Genomic DNA, 24,759 nt, shown 5'->3' with positions numbered 1-24,759 from the left:
CGTTAGTTTTTCAATATTTAACCATAATAACCATTGTTACCTATAATGTAATCATCTTGATCATTAGTATAATTAGTGCCACTTCCTTGAAAAAAATGACAAATGGTTATCGATTATCGATTTACTCTATTAACGTAAACTGGTGACGCATTGTAGTATCGCATCACTGTCATCTATCATCCTATAAAGTAATAACGGAAAAATTTTATCAGCAATGTAGTTTACTATAAATTATCAGTCACACGGAAAGCAACGCAGTAGACTCTCAAGTTTGGTGTCACAATGTCGTTCTTCATTTTAACTTTTGTATCTGTCCTGGCGATCGGACTCGCCCAGAAAGATCCGCATTATATGGATGGTAGAACAACTATGGTTCATTTGTTCGAATGGAAATTCGATGACATTGCCAAAGAATGTGAGGATTTCCTTGGTCCAAAAGGTTTTGGTGGTGTACAAGTATGTATAATGAATATGTATAAACATAAATTGTTTTTATTATATGAAAGATTATATATTAATAAATATTATTCTATGTAATATATATTATATAAAATAATGTTACACAAATCAAAAGAATTTTTTAAAATAATCTAAGTATAAAAATATCGAGATAAAATGTTCGAAAAAAAATAATTTTGTAAGATATGACAACATTTTTATATTATTTTTTTAACAGTATCAAGGTATGTATTCTCTGTTTAAATTTAAAAAAATTTATTTTTTTAAATCAGTTTTGAACTAGGAAATACACAGGCACACGTGTATTTTGTCTCAATTTATTTGAAAGCAAATTACATCAAACGTAAACAGAGAATAAGCCTCATTAAATAAGCAGAAAATTATCCATCTAACTTACCTTACGTATTAAAATTATTTTTGTTAATACCGTGCACATTGACGTAAAATATTGCAGTAAAATATTTTTGAGAGATAAATAAGAAATTACAGTTTAATGCTGTTTCTACTACTAAATACGTACTCTAATGTATTTAAAAAAAAGTATAAGATAAATTTGCATTTCTTTTATAAATGTAGGTTTCTCCTATAAACGAAAATCTCATCATAAAGGACAGACCCTGGTTCGAGAGATATCAGCCAATGTCTTATAAAATTATTACTCGATCCGGAAACGAAATCGAATTTAAAAACATGGTAAACAGATGTAAAAAGGTCGGTGTGAATATATACGTCGACACAGTCGTTAATCACATGGCAGCGGACGCTCAACCCGCGTATGGTACCGGTGGCACTACAGCAAATCCAGAAAAGCTTAGTTATCCGGGAGTTCCATATAACTCAGTAGACTTCCATACACCTATATGCCAAATCGACAGTGCTGATTACACGAACAATGCTGCTAATGTCCGAAACTGTGAACTGAACGGCCTTCACGATCTCAATCAAACCAAGACACATTGTCGAAATGAAATCATTAAATTTTTCAATAAAGTCATCGGTTTTGGAGTCGCTGGCTTACGGTAACTATATTTAATTATATAGATTTTCAATATTATTTTTTTATTTATGTCGAATCATTGACGGAAAGATTTTTTTAATATAAAAATTATTCGATTCTTGAAGGATATTAAAAAAATTTTAAAAGATATCGGCTGCTTTTCAATAACGTGTTTTTAAATGATAACAAAGTTTACGGTAATGTATCATCCGCAATTTTTCGCAATTAGCCTAATTAGGGGAGCTTAATTAGACGGAAAGCCATAATATTGATTAAGCCATTTGTAACAACGATCGCGCTTATTGATAATCACTATCTGCACGCAATATCAACATGCGATTGATGCACATTTTTTTGCAGATATATACATATATATATAGAATATATATACGAATGAGACATAAAATTTTCTACCTCTCTCTCCTTCATACAAACTCGCGAGATGCATTCTGCAGTATCATCTCTGTTTCTCTTTCTCTTTTTCTCTCTGTTCCTCTTGCATCAAGGATGCGCTGAAGACTGATGATGTTTAACATTAAACCGGACGAGAGCGGTGCCGCGCGGCAGAGGCCCGACTCTCGTCTGGTAGCATTAATAAATGAGGGACATCAGCTTTTAATTATGCATCTCGCTCGTAATTGTAACCCGCAGCGAAATCGTACCATCTCGCGTACCATCTCCCGAACCGGTGGCTTTACAAGCGGAAGAGCGATATATGCGTCGGGAATGATAACGGAGCGTTATGCGTGTTTTTACGGACACTGCGCTACGCATCCTGCATCTGCATCCGTGCAAGTGTCCTGCACGCATATCTCGAAAAAGAATGTGGCGTTGATCGCGTGTATTAAGAAATCTTGACGGGTACAAAAATGCGTTAAAGTCACGATAGGTACGCGAAAAATAAACAAATTCGTTTCTGGCACGACGTATTTTATTCTGTCTCGTAGCAAATTTTGCGTTAATTATTACATTTATCAAATTATGCGGATTTGTTTTATAATTGCAGCAGTAATTTTATTTATTTTTTTTTAATACTCATGTGTGATTCGCAATAAATACTTTTCAGCAAATATAAATATGCAGCAATCCGGGTTCGAGCATTTTAAATAACTTGGTGAATTAATAGTAGAGTCTCGATAACTCGTAAATAAATTAACTCACTCTATTCTAACTATTTCTTTCTCTTTTTCTCGCGTGTTATCCGCAAGTAAATTACAACGCAAAGAAATAACATTACTCAGTTCGCATCATTTTCCACGGGTTGCAATAAACTTTGACCTTAGGTGCATAAGCTACCGTGTTGCATCGATACGGTAGCAAGAAGAGCTCCTTTAGCAAATACAGAGATGATCGCGGATGCGATTAAATTCTACGATGTTCAGGCGCGAACGATCAACATTTTAATTGAAAAGCATTAATTAATTAACGATTTTTCATGATTCGGTGTGGAAATAGCTATCTGAGATGCTGAACCTCTGAACTAAAGTCGTGTTAGCTACCGATCCCGCCTGTGAAATAAAAAGTATTCGGAATTTGCAGTTTATGCAGTAAAAACGGCAAAATGCATAGAAAATCTCTTACTCGGCGTAACTTTACGATTTTATGATCCTGTTGAGAAAACTCACAAATTAATTACAATTCACAGTGTTATTGGATATTAATAATAATTTACAAAAATTAATATATTGCAATTTTTTGCTTATAAAATAATATATCGTTACTTTTCTCTATATTATTTTTGAACCTTTTTTCTGTCATAAATAGAACTCTTCACAAAATTGTGCGAATTCTGCTAATAAACAGACTTCAGTAGCATAATAGTTTATAACTATTATTAATGTAGAGGTGCTAAAAAACAATATTTTTATTTTAAATATTTTTGTAGCATTGACGCAGCTAAACACATGTGGCCAAGCGATCTTGAGTTTATCTACAACCAGCTAAACTGTTTGCATACCAAATCTGAACGTTCATCGAATAAGCAAGCTTATATCTATCAAGAAGTCATCGATCTCGGTGGCGAGTCTGTTAGCAAATTTGAGTACAACAATTTAGGAAATGTCATTGAGTTCTTATTTGGAATAATTTTGGGTGGCATGTTCCGTGGTCAAGACAAATTGGCGAGACTGCAAACGTTTAGCAATTCGAGCGCGTGGGGATTGCTAGAATCTAAGGACGCGTTAGTCATGATTGACAATCATGATAACCAGAGAGGCCACGGTGCCGGAGGAGCCACCATTCTAACATATAAGGACCCGAAACCATACAAGGTAGAGTTCGATATTTCGAGATAATATTATCTATAAATACGAAGAGACCTTTTATTTTAGATAACTACCCTTAATAATACAAATTTCTTATTATTCACAGATGGCGATAGCCTTTATGCTCGCCCATCCTTACGGTCATCCTCGAGTTATGAGTTCTTACAACTTTACTGATCCCAGTCAAGGACCACCAGCGAATTCGGATGACAGCATCATTTCGCCTGAAATCGTCAATGGTCAGTGCAGCAACGGTTGGGTCTGCGAACACAGATGGCCGCAAATCTATCACATGGTTGAATTCCGCAATCTGGTCAACAATGAACCATTGCAGAACTGGTGGAGTGATGGAAATAATCAGATTGCTTTCTCCCGCGGCTCTAAAGGCTTCGTCGCCTTTGCTGTCGAGGGTGATCTTCGCGAAAAATTGCAAACTGGATTGCCCCGCGGAACCTATTGCGATGTCATAACGGGAGACATAGTTGACGGCAAGTGCTCCGGAAAGTCGGTGGATGTTGACGATGATGGTCATGCGCTCATTGAAATTTTATCATCCGACCCGGAAGGTGTGCTCGCTCTTCATATACACAGGTTAGTACGATAAATGGTGATAAACGGAAAGATAACGAATATACAGTACATTATCTAAATTTATTTTGTATAATTATAGGAAACTGTGATGTTCGCGCGGTTAATAAACTTCAAAAAGCAACATTTTATGATTTTCTGCACGTGATTAGTACAGAATTATGTAGATTGCACTAGTGTAAATGTGTGATTAAATAAAAATATATATATATATAAATAATATTGCATTTTTCATAAAGATAATATCACATTGTGTACACAAATACACTTTGCAATTCCTGTCTATTAAAAATTGAAAATAATACAAACATGTATTATTTGTATAAAAATACGATAATTCAGATAGGCAGTCTTTCTAGAGACAAAAGATAAATTAAATTCTTTTTTAGATATTATTAGCTTTATCTAAATCAAAATACCTATGCTTATATTTATAAAGATATCTCACAAAATATTTGATAATACACGTCATAATTGGAATTAACTTTGAGTCAGAGAAATATTCAGAAAGAGTTTCTTATAATTTTTCAAAACTTGAACGAATCAATTATGATTTTAAATGAACTTTTACTCTACTATTGTAAAGGTAAATTAAAGCTAATGAAAGTGAAATTTGTTATTTTGCAAATTATAATGATTTTATCATGTCTGTGGAAAAACACTTTGGCATCGTATTGTCAAATGCTTCAAATGTTACTCGAAATAAGCGTTACGCATTTCTCTATATTTATCTCAATGTTTATTGCAATTGAGTGACATACTTTCTAATTTAGTACATGATTAACTTGTCAGTGAAAAATACTCAATAAGGGCGATATTTAATAGAATGCGATTTTAAGAAAAGATGGCATTGACATATATTGTAAAGATAAAATAGCTCTGAATGTAAGCATTGTGCAGCTTTCAGAATTGCAATACATCAGCCGCTATTTTCATTTCAAATGTTTATCAATCGTATAATACTGTAGTTATATGTTAAAGATAACGCAAATATAAATTTATCAGAAACGAACAAAATTTACGATGATATTTGTCATATTATCGGGTCAAAGTGTATCACACCAATTAAAGCGGTCTGTGAATCCCAAGGAACAAATATTATATATTTTACAATAAAATTATAATTATTATTTAGTAATGATTTACACATTGCACATTCGATCATACACATCTTTGAATAGATATTATTTTCTAAAATTAGGAAGAGAGGATAGTATTGTCAGCGTTCTTGAATGCGTTAAAGTAGAATTACATGTACGTAACGACTCTTATCGTTATCGAATCATAAAGGTCAATAATGTGAACTACAAGAAAATGACTAATTACTTACATAAGCAACCAAATGCTTTTCTATCTACCTTATTTCTAAAACTAACTATAGGCCCTCTTATTTCACTTTTTTCCACTGACCCCTTTGATGGCATTCTCTTTTTATGAATTTATAGAAAAATTATAAAAAAACTAGGGAAACTTCTTATTCACCTCAATCTAAAGGAATTATTTTAATGAAAAAAATAAAACTACATTTATATGTTATATAATACTTAGGGCAGTACGGTTTATTATCGGCAGTATATTTTCTCAGTAAATGATAATGTTTTATGTGTGATTATATAATATAATTATTATTTTTAACTCAATAGAAAAATTAGTAATTTACATAATAAATCGAGTTTTATGTAATCTTAAGTAAATGTTTGTCCAAAAAATACCGATTCTCGTAAAGTTTTCGATAAAATTTTTTTTATTGAAGTACGATCTTTTCTGTTGAATTTTCTCGCGACAAAAATTTGATAACGAACGCTAATGCATATATTACAACAGCTGTAACCTTCATTGTATGTACTTTATCGATCAATATTTTGATAACATCATTGTAACTACAATAATTTGCCAGCTGGTTTTATGTGATATTAATTGATTCGTAACATAAGCGTACTTTATTAGCCTGGTCAATGACGCAATACAATGTAAGTCATAGAAGTTCCCGGGTAAAAACATCACATGTGGAATGCATAATAAAACAAATATTGACCTTCGGACGAGCTGATCGGCACCGTTATATATCTTGGTGACTGATAGTTGGCAACATCATTGTGCATAATGCATGTGCTGGTGTGCGTCTTAATACTATCAGCGGTGGTGGTCGCTCAGAAAGAATTGCATTATGTGAGCGGCCGCGATGGAATGGTGCATCTCTTCGAATGGAAATGGCCAGATATTGCAACGGAGTGCGAAAATTTTCTGAGTCGTAGAGGGTTCGGCGGTGTGCAGGTAAGCGATATTAAAAGAATTAGATTAAAATAAGTAGTAATTACAAGAAAATTCCAAAGAGATAATGACATAAAACGTTCAGGAAAAATTTTATAATTTTTTTTTGTAAAATCTGGAAATTAAAAAAAAAGATTTTGTATGAGAAATTATTATAATTAATTTTATTTTATACATTTATTCTTCTAAAATGTATTATTATAGGAAATCACAATCTTTTGCATAAGAGAAATAATTAAAATAATAATAAAATTAAATAATTAAAATTTTTGTGCATTGCTGCAGGTTTCTCCGATACAAGAAAACGTGATTATAGACAACAGACCATGGTGGGAGCGCTATCAGCCTATATCTTACAAGTGGAGTACGAGATCGGGTACACCGGACCAATTCAAAGATATGGTTCGCAGATGTAACAAAGCCGGTGTAAGAATTTACGTCGACGTGGTATTCAACCACATGACCGGCGATCACAAAGACGCAAAGGGTACCGGCAATTCGACAGCAAATACATACGACTTCAGCTATCAGGCAGTACCGTACTCTCGATATGATTTTCACACACCCTGCGCCATTGACAATTACCAGGACGCGACGAACGTGCGGAACTGCGAATTGGTTGGTCTGCACGATCTAGATCAGTCGAAAGAATATGTCAGGCAGAAAATCGTCACCTTCTTGAACAAGGCCATCGACGTAGGAGTGGCCGGTTTTCGGTATGTAGAATCCAATTGCAATCTCCGTTATCCCATTATAATATTTTTCAAATGTTCTTCGCGATATTCTGCGAAATTTTTGTCCAAATATATTTATATTTATATTTTTTATATATTTTTATTAATTTAATTCAATATATATTTATATTTTTCAATAATTTTACTATTATTTTAATTTAACGTATCAAGAAAGATACAATAATATTCTCTTAAGTTAAAAAAATAGTGAAACGAGATATGTGTACGAATCTGCCAAATATAAAAATCATGAATTTTTGAATTTCAGAGTAGACGCAGCTAAGCATATGTGGCCGAATGATTTAAAAGAGATTTACTCTCGGCTGAAGAATCTCAATTCCGAATATTTTGACGCAAATGCGCGACCTTACATATTTCAAGAGGTGATCGATTACGGTGGTGAAGCAATCAGCAAATACGAATACAACAGTTTTGCTGCGGTGACAGAATTTCGACATGGCAAGGAAATCAGCAATTCCTTTAAAGGAAACAATTTATTGAAATGGTTCAGGAACTGGGGAGAAGCTTGGGGTCTATTACCATCGCAGGATGCCCTGGTATTTATCGACAACCATGACACTCAACGGGAAAATTCCGGAGTACTCACCTACAAGTCATCGAGGTTGTACAAGGCAAGTAATTTTCGTAGAAATTGAAAAAGCTTAACTATGTTGCAAATATAATATTAAACATAATTATAGATGGCTGTCGCTTTCATGCTGGCGCATCCTTATGGAAACCCACGTGTTATGAGTTCCTTTGGCTTCGACAATTTCAATCAAGGTCCGCCTCAGGATCTCAACGAAAACACCCTGTCTCCGATCATCTACTCCGATAATACCTGCGGCAACGGCTGGATCTGCGAGCATCGGTGGCGTCAGATTTACAACATGGTGCGTTTCCGAAATGCCGCGAATAAAACCAGCATCGACAATTGGTGGGACAATGGCCAGAACCAAATCGCCTTCTGTCGCGGAAATAACGGATTTATCGCGATCAATGGTGACAACTATGACATGAAGCAGACTATCTTTACTTGTCTGGAACCCGGTTATTATTGCGACGTCATTTCTGGAGATTTGATAGACAACAAGTGTACCGGTAAGATCGTGAAGGTAGAGGAAGATAGAAAGGCTTACATACAAATTTTGACATGGGAAGAAGACGGTGTACTCGCTATTCATAAATGGGTAAATATGCCTTTTTATGTCATTTAATTTTTTTAAACACGATGCGAGTACTCATATAATACTTATTAACTTGGTTTAATTTCATATTTACAGTATGCATTTTTATCGAAACATTGCTTATATCCATCTTATCGCACTAACTTAATTTTAGAATTTGTCTGAATAATATATTCTCGATACTAATATTTGCAATAAGAATTTTTGCAAAATGAGAGTTATTATAATAGGACATTTATAGAAAATAGAGCTTAATCATGCAATTTAATTACTTGCTTTTAATAACCAACTTTGTAACTGTTTATAATAATAAATAACATTTTTAATAATTGATTTTTCTTTACAGTCCAAGTTACAATAATGAAGATTTGATCACACGAGAAAGATAAAAATCAAAATATTTTCTTCTAAAAATATTATATTATATACATATATTCATATATTTATATAATAACTACTTATGTGTATTAAACAATATACAAAGTATAACATCAAATAAGATATATATGAAAAATATTGTATTAAATTACAATAAATTAATTATCTTACTTATTATGGCAACTATATGAAAATGGAAGGATTATATATTATCAGTAAAATATATATATAGTGTAATATCAATAAAATGACATTAATCCTCTGATTGCTTTAATTTTACTTACCTTACTTTGTAATACCGCTTGATTTTGCAGACTAAAAAAATTTTATTTTTTTTTGTGATTGTGGTAAAAAATAAAACAGTGTAATACACATGTGCTATTTTTCAACAAAGTTTATTTTAACAGAAACAATGTACTGTGTGTTTTTCCTCTGTTCACCATTAATTTCTACTATACATGATACGACAGTTAATCATAAGATAATACACGACAGACTCGCGATGGAAAAATAAAAAGAGTCGAAGGGGAGATCAGGTGAGATGGACTGGATACATAACGTAAAATTGATTGATTTTAATAAGAAAGTACGCCGAAGAATGGACAGAGAAAATCTTGAAATATCACAAAAAAAAATTGCTTTGTCGCCGGTTTTTACCATCTCACTCTAGCTTTTAATCCGTACGCAATTAAATTATCCTTCGCTGAGAAAGAATCTGTCATCTTTTACCGTCTAATTCTTTCTGCTCGTCCGTTTACCTCTTTTTTTTCTCTCGACGAACAAATATACTGAACGAAATAATTAATGCGTATAATGCTCGTAATACGCATTAATAGCGTGTGAACCTCGCGACTAATACACTAAATAAAATACTACGGGGCATTTGTAAAAGCACGACATAAATAAATGCTTAAGCGTTATGTACAGTGATTTTTTGTTTTAAGTAAAAGCCGCTAAACTCGGTTAGCGCGCCCGAGTTCGTCATAATTACGTGACAGAAAGAAATATTTCGCTTTATCGGACTTTATCGTTAATCAATGAATGTTGCATTCGTTAAGCACGACACAAACGAAGAAGAATTCTCTTAATCACATTATCATATGTACATATGTATTCTGAAAGATATCGTACCACTAATTATAAATAATAGGCACGTTAACATACTTCAACCTACAATTATCTTTCTACATACGGCAGGAGCAAATGTAAATGTTGTATGCGATTACAACGTCTGATTACCATTGGTAATTTTGTATTACGAGTAGTAACAGACATGTGTAATCGGCCGCAGGAAATACGATGACATTTCCTTCTCTCAAATGTCGCGAATGTCATTTCTGATTCGTTTCCGCTGCCTATAAATAAAACGTAGATTGATCGAATTTTTCGAAATGCTGTGTTCTTTTTTTTTCATATTTTTCTCTTAAGCTAAACGCAAACTCGGGAGCGCGGACGTATGTATATAAACGCTGTTTTAGATGTGTATACATGTTTGTGTATGTGTGTGTATGTATATATATATGTTTATATAGTCTGCAATAAATGTGTGGCTAAATCTAAAAAATACTGCTCGTCTTATACGAACTGATTCATCATTCATGCTTCGCTTTCTTTCATGAATGGTACGTGTGTAAAGCGCAAAGTTTGACGTTGCTCTCTAACATCATTTATTTCTTAATTATTATGTGAATACAATAAGGCAACGAGTACTACACAACTAAATAAATAAACGTTTACAATGTAAATTTGAAGATTAAAGGGGAGCAAAGTAAAAGGGGAGCTAATGTACAATTCTCTAAGAGCTATACAAGTCCATCGCACGTGAAACTGTCGTTGTTTGTTCGTACGTGTTGATATGTGTTTGTGTGTGTGTGTACTATGTATAATATATGTGTTCGCACGTGGATTTTGTTTTTGCACGTAGAGCGTTAGCAAAAATATATAATTTAGTATATTTATCGATAATAATTCATCCATATATATATAAAAAAACTTCGTTAAAATATATAAAAGAAATAACGATTTGAGCAAATACGTATCTCCTACGGTAGTTAAAAAGTTATCGCATCAAAACATATTATTGTTATTGCACGTAATTCTCCCTATAATTTTATATCGTCTTCTTTTTATATTTATATATAATATATATATATGTATATATATATATATATATATATTTTTTTTTTATATTTACATCCATTCGCACTCGCATGTAATCGCATTCGTTCCGATATGTGTACGCATATCTATATGTACCTCTTGTGGCGATTACATCGTCACATACATCCCGAAAATTTGCGATCGAAAACACTCATACAAATACAGACACACACATGCGAAAAAGTACCGAGACACAGGTAAATATAAATAAAAACATAACAGACGAGACACAGAGAGACGAAAGACGAGAAGCACAGAGACAAATATCGAGACGTTCATCTTCATTCCTCGCTTCTGTCTCAGATTTGCTCTACCCCTGCGGATCAGCTCCGTGAAGTAATTTTATGAAAGATAAGAACATAACTCGTCTGTTATGTTTTTATATATATTTACCTGTGTCTCGGTACTTTTTCGCATGTGTGTGTCTGTATTCGTATGAGTGTTTTCGATCGCAAATTTTTTCGGGATGTATGTAACGATGTAATCGCCACACTCTCTACCATGCATTCTTCTTCTCTTTTCGAAATCAAATCATTTGTCGTTTCGTCGACTTTTCATTTGCCGTTCGGAGACACGATTTCGGCCGTAACGATCGAGAAAATTATCGATCAAAAAATATGATTTTCAGGTAATCGAGAGTAATATTATATGGGTCAATGGGTATACAATGCGTCTCGAAGATTAATCCGCACGCTATATAATCACTCAACGACGTCGTCTTGGAAGACTTTACAAAGATAGGCACTCGTTTGTTTAATTTTCAATTATCTTATCTGTCTTCCGATAGTTCGAAAAAAATTTTATCAATTATAATTCAATAAACATAAGCTAATCTTAATGCATTTGTCGTAAAAAATAATACAATGTTTGGCTTTTTAGCATTCGATATCAAATATTCCAAATACAGTTTTAAATACAAAAAATATTTATTATATAAAATTTTAGAAATTTATTTGTGTGATGTGTTTATTTATGTTATGTATTTATTTATATATTACATTCTGAACTTAAGAAAAGAACTTAAGAAAAGAAGAGTGCACTTTAAACAAATTAAAAATATTGAAATTAGTTTTATTTAACAAAAAATAATTTCTTATTCATTTTAAACTAAATAAAATGAAATATAAATCTATAATTTTTATAAATCTATATATATATATTTAATACGTATTTAATGTATATTTTGTAATTAAATATGTATTAAAAATAAAATATTATATATAAAATATATATATATATAATATATAATATATACATATATATATATATATATATATATATATAAAATATATATAGATATATATAAATTATATATAGAACTATTTTAAAAACTTTTTGAACATATGGAAACAGTATAAAATCTTTAATCTTATTGCTTTTCTATAAAATTTATATTTTTCAGTATTTATACGCTTTTTTCTCGAAAACTATTAGTCCAATTGTAATCATTTTTTTATTCTATTCATAGATAAATAAACTATGTTCAGTTTTAAAAAATTGTGATTTTATATATAAAAAAAATATAGCTAAAAAGTTAATTTAATTTTAAAAACTTTGTAAGAATTGTCAGTATAAATAAAAAGAAATAATTAGTTCTGCCATATGATATAAATTGCACTCTTTCCTTCTTAAGATATAGAAAAAAACTTGATTTTATAGAAAATATATAGAAATGTTTAAATAGAAATTTTAAATAAATATACTGTCGCGATATATTTTTGCAATGAATACGTCATAGTGGAAGACAATCTATTAGCAAAGCTAATAAAAAATGAATTATTTGTTCGATACATGATTCTAATTCTCTATATTTTACATTACAAAATGTACTATTTAAGTACTGAATCCATGATATGCAGATCACAAGTTTTATAAAATTTATAATTATTTTTTTATAAATTTTTTCACACACAACACATATCGTTCTATCAAAGACTTGTTGCCGGTGTAATTTTATTATACATTTTATCCACTGATTTCTTTTGAATTTAATACCATCTTTCGTTCCCCATGATAAATAAAAATTAATGTTCAATTTCGAATTATTCCGCGTAAATGCCCCGAAATATATTTTGCTTTTATTAACAATTCAATTCGAAAAATCGTTATAATTTCATTAATGTTCTCATATATAAATTTATTCTCATAACGATATGTATACGATAGTGTGATTCAGTTAAAAACTTCTCTTTTTTACCTATTATTATTATTATTATTCAATAGTTACGCTCTTATGTCACATTTATAAAAAATATCTTTCTGTTCAGAGCTATCTAAATGTTAGTCAGTTAATGTTAAAAAAATGATAAGAGTTGAATTCGTCTCACTCTTTTATCATCAATTTTACTGCATGCAATTAAAGAACATGCCTCCATCATTTTGCGTTATTCAAATCCTACATCATAATCTGTCGTCGCAGTCGTAGTTTTTTTTTACTAGTCTACAATCGTTCAGGTCTCTATAGTTTAGATTTTACATTATTCTCCGGCATTCTCGACAAAACGTTGAAAAATCTCTATTCTTGAGTACTTAACTTCAATACACGCTTTATGCGCGTCAATGTCAATTAAAGTCTCTCTTTCTCATTTCCTACGGTCTAGTCTCGGCTATATAACTCCATACAGTCTGAATTCTCCTACCTAGATAAGAAAGTTCCTTCCCAGTTCTTGATCACACTGACACAACAGGCGGAGTCTCCGCTCTCCCTGGTACATGAAATCGTCACTGCTTGATAGGCTTCTTGAAGACGACTTCCGGCTTGCGTACCGGTCGAGGTACGCGCCGTTCTATCCTGAGGGCCCGATTTAAATCCGGAGACGGCGACGATGGTGTCACGACGATCGACACCGTCTCGGAGCCCAGTGGGGGAGTCTCCGCCATTGTTTGTCAGTTCCCGGTGCTGCTGGGTCGCCGGCCCGGCGTCTGTTGCTGCTGTTGCTGTTGCTGCGGCTGCTGTTGCTGTTGTGTCACCGCGGCAGCCGTGCCAGCCGCGCCAAGCGCGGGTAGCGGCGTCTGATGGCAGTGGGCGCAATGCAGGCAGACCGTGCAGGCACCGATCTTCCGGGCCAGCATTATGCGCAACTTCAACGCTGGACCGAGCTTCATACCCATCGTGCCCGTCAGGTGATTCTCCGAGAGCAGCGGCAGTGCGGCGCCGTCAATGCGGTGCTCCCGAAAGTTCTGCAATCAAAAATTGCGAGAGCGTGTTATGTTATGCAACTAATCGCGTGGGCTAGAAAATTCATCCGATACATATGCTCTCTAATAGAAATAGAGCTCAATTTTACGTCATCGATCGGTGTTTGCTGTTATCTAAATAAAATTAAAGAAACGATCCAGATAAAGTTTTGACGTTATCTTATTTTTATGTGGATAATAAAAATATGTATTACATAATATCTGTGATCCAATTATATTTCAAACAAAATTATCTTCATCTTATCTAAGATTCATCTTTATCTATAGCTAATTTAAAAATCATCTAAGCATAACACTGTCGATACATACTCTTGGTCACGGTAATTAATTTGTAAAAGAAAAATGAATGCAGGATTATTAATAGAAATTCGCGGCATCTAAACTCTGATCGATTGCGAATCGCTTGTTCGTTGACCTTACTACTGTATTTTTCTTAGCTCGATCGCGATCTTCGACTGAAACTAGAAACAGTTCTCCGGCAGCTGCGAAACCTCGCAAATTCGTCTCGCGCGAGAATCGACAAGAGGACACAAGTCCGTCATTTCCGTTGGCATGCAAGAAGTCAATCGATCTGGGTTGCGAGAAACGCCGAAGCGAAGAAGCTAAAATAAGAAGAGAAGAGAGGGAAAAGAATGCGAAGCGGGGAAGGCAAAACGGAAGGAGGTAAAGAAAACAAAGAGAAGAGGAAGGAAAGAGGTGAGCGCGTTTCATTCACCACATCTCTCCCTCTCGTAATAGCGGCTGCAACTACCGCGGGGTGCAACACGTACGTACATACGTAAGCGCGATCGCGAACGTCTCTGCGCACGTTCGTGGAATACGGTAATTGCTCCGGCCCGCTTATGAATGAAATATTCAGCGCCGTAATGCGAATCGCGCACGCAACGGCAGACCGGTCTCCTTCCTCGCGCATGCCGAAGGTGGGGACCAGGATCGACGTGAGGAGGATCGAGGCCGTGCATTCATGCCGCTGGGCATTCAGGTCTCTCCCTCTCTCTTTTCTCGTGGAGATAGTGTTCAATTGGCCGGACTCGCCGAGGGTAAGTGCAAGGGTTATTTGTCATTGAAGGGTTTGTCGATCTCTCGTGTTGTTCGGTTCAGAGCGCTCCGACGATCGGTTCCGACAATATGGAGTGTCTTATAAATGAGGGAGATTTATTTCTTAATTATATCTTAAGCATCCGAACGCGCAAGTAATACGAAAATTAATTAATTCCATCGTGGATGTAGTAGTAGTAATCTCGAGTAAATTGAGTTTCGATGTTTGCAGAGAATTTTTCATACATATGTGTAATTACGCTAACAATATGAATAATTCATATCCTTTAATTTCGTTGAATTTATTTTCCCTCTACATCCCATTCAATTGGCAATGATACGCGTTATGAACACTTGGAATCTAACGGGTGCGCTTACTGACCGTTTCGCCGAGTAGCTTCTAATCTATTATTTATCCGCGTATGCATCGCGTAAAGAAGTATCAAGAGAGAATTTATCGCGCAACAGGAACCTATATTGTTAAGCAAGTTCAAGAATCTCGCGATAACAATGAAGACTCGTATGCTAAAACGTATATAGTCATTGATTATGGTAAACAGGCTCCATATATACTCGTTTTGGATTCCCGATGCGTTCGCGGTTCTAACGGTACCAGTCAGCCACACGCGAGAAAAGCCGCCTCTTCACGGTCGCCTCGCATAAAACGTTAATTAGTTAAGTCGTTCGCGCAACACGAAGAAACTCCGGCCGAGCTTCATGTGACCGCTTCGTCCAGAATGCAAAAAACTCAGATTTTTATAGATGCCTTATTCGTGAAAAGTAATTCCACTTCTTTGTTTTACCCTTCACTTTTTTAATCGATGCACAATCTCAACGTAAATTACTATAAAATTACGTAAAGATTGGATTTCATTTCATGCTCAAGTATTCGCATTATTTATTAAAGATCTCTATTGTGTTTATATATTTAACACGTCGCTAACTTTATATTTTATTTCAGAAATAAATATTTTTATTGGCTCTCAATATAAAGAATATAAATATGATGTTTTCTAAATCGGCCAACAGAGCCAGAGCACGAAAAATTAATTAATCGGAACTGTATCTCTTGGTTTGAGATCACAAAGTTCCATATATAAATTAATCTCCAAACTTACACATATGGAGATTTATATTTTATTATTTTATATATTTTATTATTATTGTGAAGGAACGAAGATAAGCGCGAGAGAAGTCCCGAAGATGACTTATGAACTCTCGACGCGTTCGTTGCATACATTAATAAGAAAAACGCGTCCACCCACGAGGCTTGACGAGGAATACGCCTTATTGTTTTCGCGAGGCGAAAAAGGCATGAGGCAAGCAATTTCGAAATCTCACGAAACGGCCATCGCGTCGTTCGAGCCTGCGTGGCGCAGCTGCAGTTGCAGCGAATATATCATCCTCGTGTTGCACCGCGGGCGACCGAGCGCGCACCAAAAGGCCGGGTATAACGAAGACAACCTATATTTTCTCCACCCAGTTCCAAACTCTTAAGGGCAAACGCGATCTCCGGCTGGGTCCTGCATCAATTATACCTTCCACAAACACGATGTTAGGGGGCTCCTCCTCGTGTACTGCGAGTACGAGAAAGCTCGCGAAGATATGTCGACTCGGGAGCATGTGTTATTAAATTATTCGCGCGTCACTGCGTCCCACGAATAGGAAGGGGGAGAAGTGAGGGGAGGGTGTGAGGGATTCCTCTGAAAATTATGCGCGTAGGCTTATCAGATGTACTCCCTCCGGGCCAAAAGAGGCGTTAAGCGGAATTTAAATTGGTGGACATAGAAATGTTCGTGTGTAAATGCACGTCGTGATATTTATTGTGCGTCATCTATTCGCGACCTTTTTGTTAAAATATAATGAAACCGATTTATTTTGAGAGATGTACTGAATTACTTAAGTTCATTACGACTGAATACAATTTATTGATTTTTTTTCATAATTTCGAGCTTTAATTTTCTATGCTCATATTAGTGGAATGTGCTGCAGAGAAAGCTTTGTAAAGTCATGTCATCGATAGAATAATATAAATTTGACGTAAGCAAATGTTGGTTTGAAAATAAAAAAGTTCGTCGAGAGTGTTTGCATTCGACTGTGACCTGGGAAAAGAATCCTCGAAAAATAACGGCTCTCCTTTCTTGTCCGACTCGAGGAATCTCGCGGTTACAACTTTAGAGGATCGTTCAGTCGGAACCATATCACGTTAAACTACACGCAGCGAGCCCAAAGAATTTGTTGTTTCTGATTGATCGCATGGTCGACGGACTTTGAAACACAGGTGTGCAAGTCGATACAAAAATTAATGCCTTGATATCAAGCCTCTATAATTAGAGAGAGATGTCTGGTCTCAATCAGTAATTATAGTAAGTTGTAATGATTATAGTAGAACTCTTATATTATAACTATAATTATTTTTCAATTAAATGTTAAAAAACAGATCGTTTACATATTATTCGGAAAAAGCAAATAATGGAATCATGATTAATTGAAGAATAATATTTTATTATTTCATACTCTAACAATTTTTTTAACAGTTTTGCCATCAAAGTTCCGGCTATTTCATTGTTGCTTCTAATTCTTCAAATCGTTATTGCATTTGTCATGTTACAAAATAACAGGATAAATATTCGCGATGTTTCAGAATAACTTATCTTATCAGGGACAACTAATATATTTTAAAATGACTTTTACGTCATATCTTTCTTAATTATTGCAACAACGCTCTACTAATGAAAGTGCATCTTTCAAGAATATTAAAATTGCTTCGCTATAAGAATCGCAGTAAGCTATTTAATATTCCAATTACTGTTTACTGTAAATCTAGGATCTTATCAAGAGATATTACTCATTCTATGAAGAGTCCAGTTAGCAATTAGGGCCAGATTAGTACTTGCTATTGTTCCGACCTATTCATCGCCTCCGTCTTGTATACAATCTGTGGAAATTATAATACCCTACCGCATTGTGTTTCAACTCTAACCCGCTATTCTTTTAACGTCGAATCACACGTATATCTCATCTACGCATCGTCGGGGCAATATTACGGGGTTGCGTTGCCGCCGAACGAGACTCGTTCGACACCGGGAATGAAGCGTTTAATCAGTAAGTGCGAGAGCGCTGCCGCGTAACTTTTGTCGGCCTCAAACTACCCGGCTCGAGACCCCCCAGCTTCTGCTTGCTTTCGCGCGAGGCACCCCTTATATGGGAGAACAACGTTCGCGCGCGAAGGACACGGCGCGAGCGAGCGGAATTCTACACGAGGACGAACCTGAAGTTGAGAATTTGCGTTGGCGTTGAACTCGCGCAGGCTAGAAATTCCACGCGCGTGTTTTCGTGCGACCTCGCGCGGAATTGTTTCGTGAGAAAGGGCGACGCCGCCGGTACCAACAAAGTGCCCGGGCCGATCGTACGGTAAGGATATACGGGGGTCGATACGCATTACACCGACACGCTGTAATCGATCAACAAGAGTGAATATTATCTCCCGCTATGAGTACACTCGTAGATCGGCCGATGCTAAATTATGTAATTTGTTTACGCCCGCGCGCGTACGTGGAAATTACACGATCATAGTGTAATAGAGCTATTATAATCATAAATTATGAAAATGTAATAATATAAAAAATAGACATTTTTTTTTTGTATGCAGGATGTATTTGCATAAGTGCGATTATTAGCATTTTTTTTATTACTTTTTATCAATAAAATAAACTGGTATACAAACATTTTATTTAGATCCATTAAAAACTGTAGACTTTCCTCTTTCCAACACAATTTTTGTTTTCTCAATAACTGCATGCATTAAAAAATGACAGCTGATTAGTTTCAGCAATTTTCTATGGGACACTGTATAAGAAATTTCCCTTAATTTTTGACAAAGAATCATCTCCCAAAATTTTTCGTATTTATTTAGATACATCCCGTATAATCTATATAAAATTATATTAGATGACATGATGTTAATTATATGATAATGTAATGAATGTGATTCCATATATAAATTACGCAAATTTTAAATAAGTAAAAATAATATTTACAGGCTTCTCAAAGTTTTACACTCAAACTAGAACGAAAATAGATTATATACAAACTTTATGAACATTTTTTCACGAACACTGTCAAATATAACATTTAATTACGCTTATACATTGCTTAAATTATACGATAATAAAAAAATGTCCAGAAATGAAGAAAATATTCGAAAAATAAGACATATATCTTCGCTTTTTCTCAGAATTAATAATGTGTGCAAAGAAAATTTGCGCGTGACGAGCCGCACGATTATATTATTAATCGCACGCGATGATAAAGGCTCGGAGAGAGAGCCGAGGGAAATCCATCAGACACTGCGCCACTGTGCGAGAGCGAACGAGGACCGGTGACCCGCCACGCCTTGTCGAGGTCGTCGCGCGCCTCTCTCGTCGGCGCGGCGCGTTCGCTGGCACCGGCCTAACCAGATCAACATCCCCCCATATTGCGAGCGACTCCCTTCTCCGAGCGACGCGTCCTCGTTCCTCCTGCGGCGGAATTTTCTCCGTTCCCTCTTCGTATCTATCGATCTATCTATCGCGTCGTCCATTTGCTCCGATTCCATTGATCGCGTTTCTTTTTTTTTTTTATTTTTCTTTCGCATCTCTCGTCCGACACGCGCATCATCCGCTTCACAGCTGATGAGTCGAGCGTGAATTATAGATAAACGTGCATTAAAATTATAAAATTCCGCATTAACAGGTTTCAATGGTCCATTATCTAGTCAACCCGTTGAGAAGTATGACGATTGATCATTGCTCTCTCGAGTTCGTTATCAAAGTTCGTGCCTTTTCTTACGTTTTACCGTATCGAGGAACTCGCGCTACAACATCGACCGCACCCACTTTATTGCACGACCTCGTATACATATAGGTGCCTCGTGTTTCCTACGTTGAATTTTCTCCTCGTTACTGTCGTCAGGGTTTTAACGCGCGACGTCCGGAAACCCGCAAGGCCGCGTTTATTTCTCGGAATAGATTATTATAGTTCTAGGTTGCGCGCATATGTATATCAGAAAAGAGAAGAAAGAGAAAATTGATCTTCGATCAATCTCGATCGGCGACTATATACGTGAAACATAGTCGCCGTGTAATTGAGAGACATTCAGAGTGCATTAGCATTGCCGGGCAAGGGGCAGGCAGGCGTATTAATTGCTCATCAGCGATAATGAAGGGTTTGTAAGTCGATATTAGCATAACTAACAGGTTTCCCGGTAATGAAGCCACATTGCTCGGCCACGGTGCTGGTCTTTATGGGACCGTCTCTCCTCCCGATCTCGCCCGCGAATCCCACGGAACGAGCTAGCTGGAACGAGCTGGAACAGAAAACGACCTGGAGCCAGCTCGCCCCGATACGAGCGTCGATGTTTCCGCAATGAAAATCGAAGAGGGAGGGATAACGAGGACGATGCGGAGCGGCGCCATCCTACTTGGAAAAGGCGATTAAGGAAAGTCGATGCGAGCATAAGCAATGCGCTCTTGACACTGTCCTTGGAACGCGACGTTGTCCAGGGCATCATGAAAACGGTAGGACCCTCGAAGATCCCGTGATAAATTCATTCTCCCTGATTTTTTATTAAAATTCAATTTCGGGTGTCTGACATCAAGCGTAATACCGAAAATGTACAAGTAGATCTTGTTATTTGGAGACAACTTTTCTTCGGCAAAAATGTCGAGGTCATCATTTTTTGCATGTTCCCAATTTTTGCCATCAAGTATCTTTATACCTAAATTAACATTTTATTGAAGTACATTCTACTTGAAATTAATTGGAGAATGTGGTTTGGTTAATATTTTATTTCCACAAGGCTTAGTTTGCGAAGAACCCTTTATTTTCAATTTCGCTTACAACTCGAAAATTATTGATGCCTTAATATTTTTGCCGAAGAAAAATTGTCTCCAAATATCAAGATCTACTTGTATATTTTTGGTGTGACACCTGTATAGTGTAAATAATATTCGATAAAAAAATTTGTTATATGAAAAATAGTTTTACACAATAAGCACCGATCAATTGTGACATTGCATAAATATGTTAGCAGCGAGACGCGCACGAAAAAAAAGAATTAGCTACCGTAGCTAAATTTTAGCTGTCCATATATTACACATGACATTTAGTTATCGTGCTTAAATTTGAGCTATGACAGCTAATATTTTTTAGCTATAACATGCTCCGTTAAACTTATATTAGTTATCATAGCTAAAATTTAGGCATAAAAACTAAATTTCAGGTTGTAATATATGGACAGCTAAAATTTAGCTATGGTAGCTAATTCTTTTTTTCCGTGCGACTTGAAGACTATGATCATTCGTAGAGAAAGTAGCGGTATCAACGCTCCACGCGACCGTACTGCATAATGCGGGGTATCGAGATCTCGTTATCGAATCGACCTTTCGCGTGTTCTTTTTTTTCTTCTTTTTGCAACCGTGCGCGATACTTTCTCCGATTGTTCCGCTCGAGCTTCGACAACAATTTATTCCGCTCATGTGGGCCGTTTTATAGATTTCTCGGAGCATGCGAAGCCTCGAGCTATTCCGAAATTTTCACCGAGAATGCCTAAAGTAATATTACGAATAATGTGAGTGGCTGAATAAAGCTACTTGACATTACAGATAGAAAAATTCGCAGAAAAAAATCTCACGGCTCTTTATATTAAAAAATAAATAATATTTAGTTTATTACGCGATTTTTTTTCGTGTCGTAATGGATGGAATTAAACTTTCACGACTTGCGGATGAATCGAGAGCGAATTTTCACCGGAAGTAACAAGGCGAGGTCGTTACGAGAGATCCGACCGAGCATACCTACAGACATCAGCCGGGAATTCAAATTAGCTTAGAAAGTTCAGGGTCAAGCGGATACGAGCGCGTGCGTGCGCGTTCACGCAACGCAATAATAAAAAGCCACACATGGCCGATTAGCCAACGGGAAAAACGGTTTTTCTCGGCATACGTGAACTACAATTTTCAAACTCTTGCTCGGTTTGCAATTTATTTTACCCTATATAATGTGGCTTATTATAAAAATTATGATAGAAACGTATTTCCATATACGTAAAACACTCTGATGTGCGATCGAGATTCGTCGAGATGTTCAACAGAACAGAAACGGAAGGAAAAGCAATATATATACATATATATATATATATGCTAGCAAATTTTTCGGGTTCTGGCTCATCTCCCGCAAAACGGTCCAGCCGTACGACACTCGCGATTCGCAACATCTTCAATTAGTTTTACGATGCCGCTCGTTAAAACCTTTACGTTTTACTCAACGAACCATTATACATATGTATAGGCAGAGGAGGATGAAAATGAAAATCTGCGGAGTTGCCGTGCGGCTCTCTTCAAGGAGGATTACAGTTGCGGAGCTCATTATGCAAGTAGACCCATAACGCAGCGTCATTAAAAAGTAAAGGAATCCACCTGGAGGCATGAATGAAATTAAATGTTTATCGTTTTCCGCAAAAGTTGAATGAAAAGACAAATATTGCGAAAGCTCAGAAAGAAACGAAATATAAATATAATTTCTCCATATGTAAGTTTCGAGATTAATTTATAACATATATGGAACTTAGTGATCTCAAACCAAGAGATACAGTTCCGAATAATTAATTTTTCGTGCTTTGGCTCTGTTGGCCGATTTATAAAAAAAAACATTTATATTCTTAATATTGAGAGCCGATAAAAATATTCTTCCTGATAAATATAATTTGTTTTAATCCGTTTCTTTCTTGCACTATGATGCGCTGATCTCATCGCTGCGGGATCGCATTCGAGGAGAGGATCGCGTAGGTGGTTATACATTATTATCGGCTGCATACAAATTGCCGCCTCCGTACGTTGCCCGCAACCGACCGCTTTCTGTTATTGGCTACACTTCTGATAAATTCTTGTCCACGGCGTGCTAGTCCCTTCGCGAGTAAACTTGCTATTAGTGGTTACCGCCCGCGATAAAGCGGCGCCGATAAATCCATCCGATTCGGCACGCTCGCAATTAATATTAAAGATATACGAAGCATATATGTATGTACGTAGGCTTTGTTGCGAGGAAATACATCAAACGTTATCTAACGTCGCTGGATTCGTCAGCAAATTGACGGATCTATTTGAAATCTCGCTTTAATCTCGGAATGTATTAATTTGTAATTTGTCAAGTACGAAAATAAAAACGAACGCGAAGAATACAAAATAGATAAACATTTATCATTCGGGAAGATAATATTAATTACTCGTTTTGTAGGAAGATATTATTCGAAAAATTTTAATAAAATTTAATTTGCTACTCTATCTAAAATTTACAAATTACAACTGAATTAATCACAGTGAATGCGTAACATATGTAAGTAGCTGCAAAATTTAATTTGAAATTAAATTTTATCGGAGTTACAAGATAAATGCTCGCTTTTGAAAGTGATTAATTCGTCGACAGATGATAAGTATATGCCGCCCCGTTAGCAGAATCTCTTAATTTCGTATACGTATTTTTCACACACACAGAGAATGGGACAAAAACTCAGATTTACGCGGTAGACAAATGGGCGTCCTGATATCTTATTTACGTATTCCGCATCTCGCATCTGCTAGCCATTTCTCTTTTCTTGACAGATTTGCCTTGTATTTTCGCTTTTATCAGAAATCGGCATTTTAATTTTAAGAAAAACACGGTCTCGAGAATTATGAGTGATAATTCGGACATATCGCACCGTTAAAACGGTATAATCGATTAATCATATTTATCTGACTCGTCTTTGTCATATATTTATGTCACAAAGCTAGTTAGTGTTCAAGACATCAGCTGTTTAGATGAAGACTGTTACGTAAATAATAAAAGTTTGTAATATCAGTTTTCGTATAGCTCTCTCGCTCAACCTGGCGTTCTTGCAGCATCGCGTAAGCGGTTTCAAGAGAGCACCAGAGCGTTCAAAATGAAGAAAGTGGGGAGGAAACATCCTCGCGAGGCAACCTTGCAATGACCTCGCGTGAACCCGAGTATCAGGCGCGCAAGATATAAGGCTCGCACGTGCAATTACTATATCTCCGCGGATGCAATATATGACGATGAGACATTTCAAACATCCCTCGTATTACATATTATCACAAAAAGAATATCAAATTTTCAAAATAAATTAGAAATATATCAAATAAAAAATCTGAAATAAATATATTTCTAAAGAACCCACCTGTGGGGAATTTTCGCAGCGTGTTTTTGTTTTTGCGAGCTTATACCGATTACGCATTCTGAAAAATATCGCAACATTTTCCGCATTATTACACACGCGAAGGTGGGCGCGCCTACGGTGGCCCTTCGCGCGGTTATCCGCAGGAAATCTACTCTTGTAGGTATGCCTCTACAGGAGGAGAGCAGAGAGAGAAGGTCACAAGGCGATCGAAGAGGGAATGCAGGGTGAAGCAACCCGCAACATATCCTCGGTGTGTCCCCGCTCGACTTCG

The 24,759-nt window shown here is 35.8% G+C and overlaps 3 protein-coding genes across 3 annotated transcripts in view; 2 read left to right on the top strand and 1 right to left on the bottom strand.

The window, feature by feature from the left end:
• Positions 1-247: 247 nt before the first annotated feature.
• On the top strand, positions 248-4,528 carry LOC114942059 (alpha-amylase A-like). The gene is made up of 5 exons (XM_029317350.2): positions 248-456; positions 1,036-1,478; positions 3,342-3,726; positions 3,827-4,311; positions 4,391-4,528. The coding sequence occupies exons 1-5, from the start codon at positions 283-285 to the stop codon at positions 4,398-4,400; spliced, it is 1,497 nt and encodes a 498-aa protein (XP_029173183.2). The 5' UTR covers positions 248-282; the 3' UTR covers positions 4,401-4,528.
• Positions 4,529-6,383: 1,855 nt separating this feature from the next.
• On the top strand, positions 6,384-9,143 carry LOC114942060 (alpha-amylase 4N). The gene is made up of 5 exons (XM_029317351.2): positions 6,384-6,582; positions 6,865-7,295; positions 7,582-7,945; positions 8,015-8,503; positions 8,847-9,143. The coding sequence occupies exons 1-5, from the start codon at positions 6,412-6,414 to the stop codon at positions 8,859-8,861; spliced, it is 1,470 nt and encodes a 489-aa protein (XP_029173184.1). The 5' UTR covers positions 6,384-6,411; the 3' UTR covers positions 8,862-9,143.
• A 3,503-nt stretch (positions 9,144-12,646) lies between these two features.
• The window catches only part of LOC114942058 (uncharacterized), a 311,191-nt gene continuing 299,078 nt past the window's right edge, over positions 12,647-24,759 (bottom strand). The window contains 1 exon segment of the mRNA XM_085487052.1: positions 12,647-14,218. Within this exon segment, the coding sequence (XP_085343178.1) occupies positions 13,925-14,218 (294 nt within the window). The 3' untranslated portion in view covers positions 12,647-13,924.

The sequence above is a fragment of the Nylanderia fulva genome, unplaced genomic scaffold (assembly GCF_048542155.1).
Source record: "Nylanderia fulva isolate GAGA-0341 unplaced genomic scaffold, ASM4854215v1 Scaffold5, whole genome shotgun sequence".
NCBI lineage: Eukaryota > Metazoa > Arthropoda > Insecta > Hymenoptera > Formicidae > Nylanderia > Nylanderia fulva.
This window is presented reverse-complemented; position numbering and strand designations above follow the sequence as displayed.

Excerpts from the sequence above, each read along its gene's own strand:
- LOC114942060 (XM_029317351.2), top strand. The coding sequence starts at position 6,412 with ATGCATGTGCTGGTGTGCGTCTTAATACTATCAGCGGTGGTGGTCGCT. Across the intron at positions 7,296-7,581 it reads GTAGGAGTGGCCGGTTTTCG|AGTAGACGCAGCTAAGCATA; the intron begins GTATGTAGAATC and ends TTTGAATTTCAG. Across the intron at positions 7,946-8,014 it reads AGTCATCGAGGTTGTACAAG|ATGGCTGTCGCTTTCATGCT; the intron begins GCAAGTAATTTT and ends ACATAATTATAG.
- LOC114942059 (XM_029317350.2), top strand. The coding sequence starts at position 283 with ATGTCGTTCTTCATTTTAACTTTTGTATCTGTCCTGGCGATCGGACTC. Across the intron at positions 457-1,035 it reads AAGGTTTTGGTGGTGTACAA|GTTTCTCCTATAAACGAAAA; the intron begins GTATGTATAATG and ends TTATAAATGTAG. Across the intron at positions 3,727-3,826 it reads AGGACCCGAAACCATACAAG|ATGGCGATAGCCTTTATGCT; the intron begins GTAGAGTTCGAT and ends TATTATTCACAG.